The 13,175-nt window shown below is 46.9% G+C and overlaps 1 protein-coding gene across 2 annotated transcripts in view; it reads right to left on the bottom strand.

Moving 5' to 3' along the window:
• The window catches only part of Plpp4 (phospholipid phosphatase 4), a 130,116-nt gene extending 117,202 nt beyond the window's left edge, over window positions 1–12,914 (bottom strand). For both annotated transcript variants that reach the window (XM_055608897.1, XM_055608898.1), the window contains exon 1: window positions 12,722–12,914. In XM_055608897.1, coding sequence (XP_055464872.1) covers window positions 12,722–12,777 — 56 coding nt within the window. In that variant the 5' untranslated portion in view covers window positions 12,778–12,914. The remainder of the gene's footprint in view (window positions 1–12,721) is intronic.
• Window positions 12,915–13,175: the final 261 nt, after the last annotated feature.

Here is a 13,175-nt window from a genome sequence, read left to right as displayed (position 1 = left end):
GGTCCCATATCTTCCCACAACAGTGCCACCAGCTGGGACCAAGTGTTCAGTCACATGAGCCATGGGTGGGGTGGGGCAGGGTGGCGAAGCATTTCACTTTCAAACCATAGCATCCACGAGCATAGAGCACTCCTGCACACCGAGAAAAGCAAACTGGAGAGGCAGCGTAAGTATGAGCTTCTCCTGAAGATGAAATGTGGATGAGTGAGAAGATGCGCAACACGGAGCACGGAGAAATGAAGAGCAAATGCTGCATTCCCTCCCACCACAGCAGATATTCCCATCCTGCACAGGGGCTGCACAGGGGCTGGAGAGTTTGTGACTCTTGCAGAGGCCAGAGTTCAGTTCCCAGCATAAGTTGGGTGGCCTCACAACCGCCTTTTCTCCATGCTCTCCCTCAGCAGCACCTGCACACAAAGAGATATACATACATACTCATAACAAAACCAACCAATTTAACAACCAACATTGGACAAAAATAAATAAAACAGTTATTTTCACATATCTGGCAACACGTAAATGTATATAGAAGACCAATGAATGGGCAGTTTGTCAATGTACAGATAAGATACATGAGGACTTTGATCCAGAAAAGTTCACCTAAAAGCTTCTTAGGCAGCTATATTGCAGTGTTGTCATAGAGGAAAAAAAAGAAAATATTCTAAAATTCCATTCCTATATTAATAAACTGAGGGTCCATATAGCTAGTAGAAATAGTAATCAAGCATAATTTACACAAACCAAAAAGCATCTTCAAGACAAAGAATGTAGAAAAATTAACCTGTACATTGAGGTCACCCTTATGGGACTGCTGGGGCTGGGGATACTGAGAGAGGGGCTCTCTCTAGTCCAGGATGGTTAGCCCAGCTGGGTCCACATTCACGGCAATCCCCCTGCCTCAGCCTCTCAAGTTACTGAGATTTCAGGCATGTTTCACTATGCTTGGTGTGTGTGTGTGTGTGTGTGTGTGTGTGTGTGTGTGTGTGTGTTGTGTTATAAAAAACATACATGAACCTGTTTAAATTTGAAAAATGAAGGCGTGGTCTTGATAGAAATACATGAAAGGATCAGGGAGCATTTCATCTTTCTTTGGGAGGAAACACACTCCTTCCACCTTGCCAGTTTTTTTTTTTTCCAGCATTTGTCAGACCAGACACACTTCTAATAACTGTAACTCTGGGACAGCCACATGCAGAGCTTTTATCACATGCATTATAAAATTTTACCTTGTTTTAAAGATTTCAAGATGAGACTCTTAATAGTAACAGTATATCTTCTCCATGTTCATATTGCAAGTCATCCTCAAAAAAGACCATTTCAATTTCGATCTGTTCCATTTTACTTAGCATATGTGTTTCCTTAGATGTGTAGAAAACACACTGAAAGCGTTACAGGCTGGGATTTTTATGCCTCTTACTTTGATGCTTCAATCTAGCCTCCATCACCACCTCCTCTCTCCCCCTTCCCACCAGAACTCTAAGTCAAGGGGCAGGCCTAATTCTGTGACCAGTGTACCACAAGAAGGCCGTGAGAATCTCTAACTCCACCTGCAGCCTCTGGCAATGTGTTTTGTGGTGATTTGAATGAAAATGGCCCCATAGGCTCATAGAGAGTGGCACTATTTGAAAGGATTAAGCGGTGTGGCCTTGTTGGAGTAGGTGTGGCCTTGTGGAGGAAGTGGGCTCTGAGGTTACAAAAGCTCAAGCCAGGCCCAAGTGGTTCTCTCTGTGTCTCTGTCTCTGTCTCTGTCTCTGTCTCTGTCTCTCTCTCTCTCTCTCTCTCTCTCTCTCCCTGCTGCCTGTGAATCCTGATATAGAACTCTCAGCTTCTTCTCAGTATCATGTCTGCCTGCATGCCACCATGCTGCCTGCTGTGCTGATAATGAACTAAACCTCTGAAACTGTAAGTGAGCCCCAATTAAATGTTTTTTGTTTGTTTATAAAAGTTGCCTTGGCCACGAAATAAACACTTCACAGAAATAAACAGTAACTAACAAGTTGGTACCAAGGAGCAGGGTATTGCTATTACAGGACTGACCATGTTGCTTGAACACTTTAAGCTGGGCTTTATAGATCACACTAGTAGGATCCTGGAAGACAGTGGTGCTGAGAGCAATGTAAATTAATTATGATAACCTGGCTCAAGAGGTTTCAAAGAAGAATATTCGTAAGTACCCTAGAAATTGTTCTTGTAATATTTTGACAATATTTTGTTTTCTGCCATTGTAAAAAAAAATCCATTTTAGGCTAGATTGAAGAGTTGTGAATTAACAGCTTTGGCAGAGGAGATTTCCAGACAACCCATATTAACTCTGTCCTGCGGTTATTAGAGGCTATTCTTATGCAGACCTATAAAAAAAAGGAAAGAAGCAAACTGAGCATGAAAAAAAAATACAAAATGTACAGTTTGAGAAGAAAAGGAGCACTAGGAAGCATAATGGAACTAAGTCCAATGGTCAAGGAAATAAATAGTTTAAAGAAAAACCTGATGCTAAATGAAATAAAGGTAGTGATGACCTCAAGACAAGATGTCACCCAGCTAAGCTTCCAAGTTGTAGAGAGGAAGTAAAGGAAAGTTTAAGCAAAGAAGGAAACCATTAATAACAGAAAGCTGGTATAAATATAATGGAACTAGGGAGCCATATTCCAGCCCCAGGAAGCAGCAGAACTTAGCATTTGGCCACAGTCCTGGCTTTAGAGTTAAGAGTACAAGAAAGGGATTGCAGAATCTCCCTCCATGCCTAAGGAAAGCCGCTGAGGCCTGGCATGTGTCAGGGTTGTCCCTGCATGGAGTCCCAGAGAAGCGAATGCATGTGGCTATGAAGGGGAAGTCTAGATTTTATTGGAGACTCCAAGGTATGCAAGATGCCAGAGCCATGGAATACCTGCCATGGAACACTACAGACTAGGTATGGAATCCATCCAAGAGAGAAACGTGTGTTTCAGCCAACCAAGCTGCATGTTGGAGATCGGAAGTGCTTTGACATCAAACATGAGGATGCAGAGTTTGGAGTCTGCCCTGCTGGCTTTCAGACTTGTTTTGGCCCAGCATTTCCTTTCTATGCTCACTTTTGGAATGGCAACATATACTCTGCGCCATTTTATGGCAGAGTGAATGGAATTTTATGTAAGAAGTGGGAAATAGTAAGAGATGGAGAGGACGGGAACTCCACAAGGAGAGCAACAGAACAAGAAAATTTGAACACAGGGAACTTCCCAGAGACTCATACTCCAACCAAGGACTATTCATGGAGATAACCTAGAACCCTGACAATGCAGCCACTTCTGATGAGAACTGATAGACTAAGATCAGAAAGAAGGAGAGGAGGACCTCCCCAATCAGTGGACATGGGGAGGGGCATGCATGCAGAAAGGAGGGGGGAGGGTGGGACTGGGAGGGGAGGAGGGAGGGGCTTATGGGGGGGATACAAAATAAATAAAGTGTAATTAATAAAAGTTAAATAAAAAATGTGCAAAAAAATATGTGATCTGTTTTATTTTATTTTATTTTAATTTCACAGGGGTTTACAGTTAAGAGGTTGCCTTGAGTCTCGGAGTCTCAGAGGAGACTTTAAACTTTGGACTTTTAAACAGTGTTGAGACTGTAATAGACTGTGGGGACTTTTGAAATTGGACTGAATATATTTTGCATTATGATATGGCTACAAGCTTACGGGTCCAGGGAGTGGAACGTGGTGGTTAGAATAAAAATGGTCCACTTAGGCTCATAGGGAGTGACACTGTTTGAAAGAATTAAGTAAAGTGGCCTTGCTGGAGGAAGTGTGTCACTGGGGGTGGTCTTTGATGTTGCAAAAGCCAAATCAAGTCCCAGTGTGTCTCTCTCTTCCTCTGCTGGATCAGAGGTAGAACTCCCAGCTCCTTCTCTAGCATCATGTCTGCCTGCATGCCACCATGCTTCCCACCATGCTTCCCACCATGCTGATGATGGACTCTCTGAAACTTTAAGGCAGTCCCAATTAAAGAGTTTCTTTACAAAAGTTGCCTTACGAGGGTTCTTCACAGCAATAGAACACTGTGTTCTGTGTGTGTGTTCTGTAACAGGAGACATCCACATTGATTATTGGTTATGCATAAAAATCATACATCTTCACCATGAAATGATTTAGATTATAAAGTAGCATCTAATCCTATTAGAACACCCCATCGCTGCCCAAAGAAAACACTGTTAATGTTATTTTGGGTCTTAATGGAGATTCTATCATGGCTATAACAACAAATTGAATGTATCACATCATCACATGAAAACATTATCATGCGAACTGCTGTCGTCTGTCTTACCACTTTGTAATAGTTCTCAGATGTCTTCCAGGTCAAGAGATAGTTAGCTGGAATAACTAACTTTAATGGCTGCTCATGTTTCTCACTGCTCCCAAAGCGCTGCACTCGTCTGCACGGACTGTCATCTTGTTGTTTTCAAAGGCATATCTTGTGTTTCCACAGAAGTCACATGCTGAAAGGTAGTTTGTTCTTTGTGTTTTCATCAGATCTCTGTTCAGAGCCCTTGTCCATTTTTCTGCTAAGGGGTACTTCTCTTTTCTTATTGATTGGTAAGAGCTCTCTTAAAATGAAAGGCATTAAACTCTTCACTCTGTAAAATGAGAATATCACTTCCTGCCTGAGTGATTACAAAGACTCAGTCATCTAATACACCGTGAGTGGCATGTAGGTACTAAAGCTCTTCCCCACCGCCTTCCCTTCCTGTGGCCACCACACACACATTAGACCAGTGAAAAGTTATATACAGGTACACACATACCAACATTTTCCCAGTGACTTCTTTCATTTCTAAGCTTTCTAACCAGTAGCAATCAACATGACTATTTCCCGTTAAAGAGAACTCGATCTACAAACCAGCTCCCTTCTGTGGTCCTGAGTAATGAACACTTCCTTTTATCACCACACTGGGGGCATCTTTCACTGGCTTCCATCACATCTCAGTCACAGGAAAGATGGGAAGTGGGAGTGTGTGTAGCAGCTTGCTCCAATATTGAAACATTTCCATATTGTAAGAAGCTCACCAAACAGGAAGGTGAACCACTCAAAACAGCTTCGGGAAGTCCCTGAAATTAGCCAGATTTATGAGACCCCTCGCTGCCAGAGTAAGCAATAGAAGCTGAGGTTTCCCTTCAGATAAGGGAGCTGAGCAGCCAGGAAGACTCTGAGATCAGATCAACGCCCCACAGAAAGCAAAACCCAGCCGAGATGCCTGGAGGAGGTTTAGACCGCCTGAGCCACCTGGAAAGGAGGTGTCCAACCTGTTGCGCTGCCTACAGGTGGTGAAATGTGCTCCGAGGGGTTCTTAGATTAGGGGAGCTGTCACCCTTGCTGGGGTGGGCCATGGAGATGCAGCTCTCCTTGGGTCATTTCTTCTCCTGTACTTAACCCCTCAGCCACATTCCTGTAAGTAACCACCAAGCTGGACTTCGGTGGTCTCTGTACTTTGGTCTGCCATGGGCTATCTACTGAGGGGAAGTAGACATGGGTGTTGCACCTCCTCAGGAAGAGTTTTGTCACACAGCAAGGGGAACGAAGAGGTGAGCTCGAACTCTAATCATATGCTGCCCTGGGCATCCATCACACATTACATCAACCCACATTCACAGCACCCTCCATGGGTGAGATCACGTCTTTATTCCTAACAGAGCCAGGATTTAGCTACGTGACAATGTGTTGTGATGCTCACCCTTCTACAGGATGCTCTAGGGCAACTCTCTGAGGGAAAGTAATGTGGTATACAAAGTGGATCACACTTCCAGGGTTCCTGCTGGACAAAGTCAAACGCTTCGTTAGAAACCAGTGCTCCCAACCAAGGTGTAGCTCCCTAACTACAAAGAGATTCATCGAAAATCCCAACAGGACTGTGCTTCATTGTCAAAACCACTGACAACAAGCAACAAGTGACTGAGCAGGGTTTCAGTCTCATGGAGATAGCACTGAGGTGGTGAAAACAAACACGTGCTAACGGCAATGTGGAATGGATTGTCACGTGTCAAGACAAAAGTCACATGGAAGCACACATGCTGTGTGTCCATTCATATTGAGTCAAAAACTCCTGTTAGAGAAGTCAGGGGTGCCGTGGAAGTAGGCTCGGCAGGCGGGGGCTGCTGTGAGCAGCTGCACGATTATGAATAGGACATTTTTCTTTGTGCATGTTATTTTGGGATTGAACTAAATGAAATTTCCAGTTTTGTAGGTCAAAACAGTCCAATACCAACCATGGCTTAAACTCCCATTTCAATGGAAACATACCTTTAAAACCCTTTGGCAAGGCAGAAAGGAGCTAACAGCATTGAGCAGCGGAGTCCCAGCTTTTGGGAAACAGACCGAAATGTCCCTCACAAGTCGGACCCTGCCCTCCTTGCATCTGTTTGCAGTAGAGACTGTAACACCAGCCCCTGGCTTCTATAGAGCCTCCCGTGATGAAACTGTCCCCAAGATCCCCTGAGGCATCTACCTGCAGCAGCCTCTCACTCAGACCCTGGCACCTCAAAGTCCCCTAACCCATCATGGTCCTGGCTGAACAAGAGGAGCTGTCCAAAAACAGGGTTTGTGGCTTCTCCACACACGGCACCAGGCGATCATTTTTTAAAGAAGTAATATTACAAAGGTAATTTTTATATTTACAAACACCATCCCAGAGAAATAGAAGTGCCAAGCATTTATAAGCCCTGTGTGGCTCATAAAAGGCATCATCGTTACAACTAACTGAAATAACTCTATCCACCAGAACTGAAACTGATCGCCACTTTTCATCATCTCCCTGTGGGAAAGTACCATCGACTCTGAGAATTCTGGGCACAGCCACCTCGTTTTCCAGTGGCCAGTAATATTTCAAGCAGAAGCGCTGTGCGTCAGCCAATCAAAAGGATGCATTCCAGGACAAGAAGACACGTTCAGGGACACTGGCTGTCACGTGCACAGGTGAAGGCTGAGGGGTATTCGGCGGAGAAAACTCCTGGGTGTGGGTAACTGGACGCAACGACTCTGAAGGAACAGACTGTCCTCTTTAGCACATTGCCTGATGCAGTTGCGCTGGCCGCACTTCTGAGCCACTGTCTTGAGATTGCTGTTACAAAGGGCTCATAGGTTAGGTCCCCATTAAGAAGCCACTAGGGTGCGCTCAGTGCCCCATCAGATAGCAAGGCCTCTGAGCAAGCTGAGGGCTGGGCTCACTGAGCTTAGGGAAAACTGACAGTCAGGGCAGGCTAAAAGGAATCCCTGGAAACATACTTAAAAGAGTTTATTCTTTACTAGAAATCCCATACTAAATAATTTACAGTAAGAATACTATTAGCCATCTACAGAATTTCTCTCCACATTATGGATTCATTTTAATAAAGGGCAATAATGACAGAGGCTTTTCTGAATACCTACAATGAGCTAAACACTATCTCACTTAATAAACATAAGCCTGATATTTGTGAATATAGCTATATATTCTTATTAAATAATGTGCCCAAAGACTCATACAGCTTCTGAGGGGCCAAATCAGGATAGAAACGCAGGCAATCTCAGGCTAAAGGACACAGTCATAACAACTCTACTACAATGCCATTCACAGACACTACATATATGTAATAAGGATTAATTAGAGCGAGGGGAGAAGACAGTCGCATCTACTGTTAGCGCTAAAAGCACCTGTTCTAATCAAATCCAGTGAGCTATTATCTCCACTTCTCATATGAAGTAGCCGAAGTTCAGAGATCCAAAGCAATTTGCTGATTAGTGACAGGGCAAAAATTCAAACATGAACCATTACAGCTCTGAAGCCCATGGTCTTCCGTTATACCTCTTTGTCTCCAATACATGCTTTGAAACTTGTTACAAATGGAAATAAACGACAACAGGCATGCTATCACAGAGTAGACTAATGCTGCAGGAGCCAGCCAACCCCAACATCTCAGCAGAGAACTACATTCTGCCCTAGAGTCCACTTGTGCTACCATGAGTCTCCATGTCAGCTGGGTTGATGGTCCTACTGGAAAACAATGTATGCTGGCTTCATGCTCTCCCCTAAGGAACCTCATGCTGCCTCTACCCCAGTGCTCCTTGGGCTAGGTCTCCTTGCCTGGCCTCATTTAATCCCTTAGCAGGGCTGGGGAGGGTAGTTGTTTTTTGTTTGTTTGTTTGTTTGTTTGTTTTGTTTTGTTTTTTTCATTTGGCCAAGAAAGGAGAGAAGAAGCTGAGCAGACCTTCAAGCAGAGGAGACCATGCCACTTGTTAGAAGTTCCTAAACCCTAGCAGATGGAAAGAATGTCTGCTCAAAACACAGACACCAGCCTTTCTTTTATGCCAATCTGGAGGTTATGAAGAGCTGAACTGAACTGTGGGTAACTCAACAGAAGGTCATCAGAGCACCCTTGAAAGCAGCTCCCTTCTGCGCTGATGCGGCACACTCAGATTTCTAGGAAAATGCCCGTCGGAAGTCAGCTCAGAAGGTGTCAGTCATGCTCATAGCCAGGTCACTGGGGGAGCAAACAAGAGAGGTACTCACGCACTTCGCTGCTCTGCAGTAAAGCACAGCCACACACTATTACCAAGTGTGTGTGACCTGTGTGACCGATGCAATGGTCCCTTAACACCACTGGGCAAATATCTGAGCAGCTGGCTTTTTGCTTCAAACCTTTAGAGCCAGGCTGCAGAGATGGCACTGTCTGTAAGGATGAGGTCCTGAGTTTGATCTCCAGAACCCAGGTTGAAAAACGAACAAACAAAAGCAGGGCAAAGTGGCACACACCTGTAATCCCAGCAGTGAGAAGAGACTGCTAGCTAGCTAGCCTAGGCTATTTGGAAAGTTCCAGGCTAGTATGAGACACAGTTAAAAAAATAAAATAAAAAGTGAGCAGTGCCTGAGGAACAAAGCCTAAGATTGTCCTCTGGCCTACATATAGACACAGACACACACACACACACACACACACACACACACACACACTGCCTACAGGGCCTCCTTACATTCTTATTCTAGGCTCATTTCCTCTCAGAAAACACCCCACCTTGTCCATAAAACCCCCAGTCTGCAGCCACACCTGGCAAGCTGTTCCTTGTCCAAATTGTGCCTATCATCTGCACGAATGTCCTTGAGCCCAGGCCTGCCTCACACACCTGGCACTGGATGCTTAGGTGAGCAATCAGCCCTGGGCAGCATTCCCTGGCACCTATCCCCACCTTCTCATCACTCCCTGGGTTAATTATCCCTCCTTTGCAGTAAACTGAGCATTTTGCACAAGCTACCACAACCAGCCCAGGCTGGAGTCCTGCAAATGTCATGGGTGCTGTGTACGCCTCGGTATGGTATGTACTTGTGGGAGTGCGGGTGCCAGCAGAGACATGACGCAAAGGCGTTTGTGAGACACCCGATGTGGGGCCTGGGCACTGAATTAATTCGGGGCCTCTATAAAAACAGTAAGTACTCCTAACCCCTGAGCCATCTCTCCGGCCCCAAGATGTGATAGCCTTCCCTACTACCTCACACATAGCATTCTTTCAACAAATGGGAATCCCCATATTGGCAACAATAGTAAAAGCTACTGGAAAGCTGGTACCCAGGGCTGGTGACTAGGAGCTCAGAGCTGGTAACAAAGTGTAGCTCTTACTGACATTTGTAGAAACACTTGCTCAGTCAGGGTGACAATTTGTCCCAATTCCTGCAAAAGACCTTGAGGCCCACATCAGAGCAGTAACTGTAGCCTCAAAGCTGCACATGGCACTCTTAAGTTCCGAGTTCCCATAAACACCTTGCCCTCTGTTAAGCTAAAGTTGATATGCAACCCCAGTAGCTACTGTTTTCTGTTCTTTTGTTGTTGTTATTGTTTGCTTGTTTAAGTCTTAAAGCAGGGCTGCCACAAAGGCACAGAGCATGAGATTGTCTGCAGACCATCCTCTCTCTGTGCACAAATCTTGGGCACAGACTTGACTTACCAGCAAAGGGCTTTTCCTCAAGAGTAGGCAAGGGAGAGCTTACATGGGTCCAAAGCACGTTTCATTAGCCCCTACTTAAAGCCCGCAGGGAGTAGTTTGCGAATCATCTGAGGTGACACTCCTCTCTCCCGGCATGGAACTGTGACCAGAGAGCAGGTACATCTCCAGGAGAAGATGCTCTAGAACAGCATTTCTCAACCTGTGGGCCACAACCCCATTGAGGGTGTAAGGACCCTTTCAAGGAGGTCACATATCCTGCATTCCAGGTGCTTACATTGCAATTCATAACAGTAGCAAAATTACAGTTACAATGTAGCAACAAAACATTTTATGGTTGGGGGCCACAACATGAGGAACTGTATTAAAGGGCTGCAGCGTTAGGAAGGTTGAGAGCCACTGCTCTCGAACACGAGGTAACAAAGAGGGGAGATGCCCTCTCTGGTTTTAAACTCCTCTTGTTCTGGAAGACAGACGGGGCAGCTATGCCAAGATCAAATGGGGAATGAACTACCTCATGTACACTCCTTGGCGTACCAGGCAGACCGGATTCGGCTTGCCTGGAGGGACTTCCCAAATGTTCCTGGGCTGCGGAGACCACCATCTTCATGGCCCTGAATCTTCCCTCAGTCTGCTACTCACCACAGTGCTGCCAAAAGGAAGGAGAGAACTTCCTCGCCAAAGCTAGCCTCTGCCAAGGTGCCAGAGGCTTATCTGAGGAAACAAGGGGTCATCTGTGTCCCTGCTCCTCCTAGGCTCTCCCAGAAGCTATTATCTGCCTAAACTGCCACCCCCAGCTTGCCTGCAAGCCAATCTTGTCTTTGTAGGTAATATTCGCACTTTCATTTGAAACTCAAGAATCCTGCCAAAATGCAATCAATGTCCATATGTATCTTGTGGTGGCAGGTGACTGCAGATTCCCCACCGAGTAACGCAGGAGGGGACTTTGGAGACCCTTTCTTCTACATAAAAGTCTTAGAGGACAGATAAACACACACACAAGCAAAATCTACCAAGTTTTCTAATTCACTACACGAGCTGCTCTGTATTTGTAAACATCTAATAAGTGTTTGGAAGAATGTTTGAAGGGAAATGTGAAAACATATAAATATTTTGCATGTGGACAGATCCTTTCAAAACAAATATTCCTGGATGCAATTAAAGCAGAGAGCCTAAAAGCACGTTTCACTTTATTCCTGCCTTTTTTTTTTTTTTTTTTTTTTTGTGCACAGACATTCCCCCTCCCACCACAATGCTAGACTCTACCCTGCACTAGTGTCTACCAATTTTAACACATAATAATTGAATGGTGTTTTCGCCTATCTGACAGCCGGAAACTGCCTCCATGCAATGACCCAGCAGCCACTCCTTGGGGTGCTTAATCCAAAGGTAGAGAGATGGGATGAGAGAAGGGGAAAGGGCTCGGTGTTTTTCAGATGCACCAAGATCCAACTGAAGTTCCTGCTCCTTGTTCCCAGTGAATAACACTAGTGTTCAGTCAGAAGGGGGAGGGGTAGCCTGCATCTGGGGAGCTCCCAGTCTTTTCCGATGCTATGAATGAATCCTCGGGTCAAATTTATTCCCTAGTTTAAACACATGTGTGTGCATGCACGCAAAATAAAATAAAATAAAAATTTTAAAAGCATTACTTTCCATCCATATACCCCGAGGCGCAGATACTACACACCTGCCAACCTGCCATGATTGGGGCAGAAATTCACGGCGGGGGGGGGGGGGCTCTTGTTTGTCTTGATCACACACACACACACACACACCAAGACCCCAGCAAATCCAGAAAGTCCGTGCAACTTTAATATTTAAAATGTGTCAGCCAGCCATGGGTAGGAAAGAGAAAATCCAATCTACTACTTGAGGCTCAAGTGCAGATGTGTCAGCCCTAGTAACAGGCACTTAAGGCTGGCTACTAGGTGGGTTTGAACTGGAGAGACTAGAGAGATGAGAAAGCTCTCTGTGGTGGGCCTTAGGACCAGTGAGAGGCAGTCCCAGGTGCCTGAGGAAGCACAGACATCTCAGAAGGAATTGCACCAGGCTCCCTTCTTTTTCAGAAATGACTATTCCCAAGTGGAGCCTGAACATTTCGGTGCTATCCCTGAAGGCCTCCCGCTGTCCCTCACAAGAAGACACCCACATGTAAAAGGAGCTCCTGGTGTTCCCAGCCCTGCAGCTTGCTGCAGCTCCTGACCTGCCCAGCCCTCCATGGCAACAGTTTCCAGCCAGAGAAGTAACATAGACACCTCTCAGGAGAAGATGCTTCGTAGGACTGTCTAGTCAGGGACATCCAAGGAGACCTAAGCTGACCCCCATGCTGGGCACAGCAGGAGTGGCGGGAGATGGGGCCAAGAGCAAAAACTGCCATCATTAGCTTCAAAAGATCACGGGAGAGAGAAACTTCCCTAGGGCATGGACCAGGCTGCAAGCCCTGGTCTTAAGGAGCAGCTAAAATCCCAGGGACAGGTGTGCAGGGCTGGTGAAAGGCTCAGACTTGGGGCACCAGGAGCTAGGAGACGCTGGACTTGCTTCCAGGCTAGAGGCTACTACGGAAGCAGGTCCCAGATCCAGCCGGGCATGCTAGGGTCACTGTACCCCAGGGGTCGCAAGAAAAGGGGGAGAGGGTTTCTTTTGATCCCGCAGGGAACATCCCAGGCACCAACCTAGGAGGGACCCTCGAACCCAGGCCCCGGCGGGACGCAGCAGCGCAAACAAAGTTGGGGCTCCCAGAGGCTGGGTCTTTGGCTCCCCGCCCGCGGTGCACCACTACTTACACGAAGACCCCAAAGAGCAGGGCTCGCACCCCGATCTCGATGGCGAGCTCCCGCATGGTGCAGCCGGAGTAGCTCCCGCAGCGGCAGCTGGCGCTGTCCGTGGCTCCCAAGGCTCGGCCCGAGCGGCTCGCCTGAGCCTGGGTGGTGAGGGAGGCGCGCTGTAGGCCGCGGGCGGGGGCGGGAGGCGGGCACGAGGTGGGGGCGGCGGGGAGGGCTCAGCCCCAACCTCGCGCTCCGGGCTCCCGGACACCCAGGCACCCAGACACTGCGCTGCCTCTTCGGGACCCGCTCGCGATTGCGCCGATCCGGGGCGCTTAGGGACTCCCAGCTCACTTGGGCTCGGCGCCTGTTTCCGCGTCCTGGGCTCGCCCCCTGCGCCCGGCGCCCAGGACCCGGGAGGGAAGCCTGGGGGAAGCCCCGCTGTCGTCGCCGCCGCCTCCCAGCGCGCTGCACG

The sequence above is a fragment of the Psammomys obesus genome, unplaced genomic scaffold (assembly GCF_907164565.1).
Source record: "Psammomys obesus unplaced genomic scaffold, mPsaObe1.curated_primary_1811, whole genome shotgun sequence".
Lineage (NCBI taxonomy): Eukaryota > Metazoa > Chordata > Mammalia > Rodentia > Muridae > Psammomys > Psammomys obesus.
The sequence above is the reverse complement of the archived record's forward strand: the minus strand, read 5'-3'. Positions and strand labels throughout refer to the sequence as shown.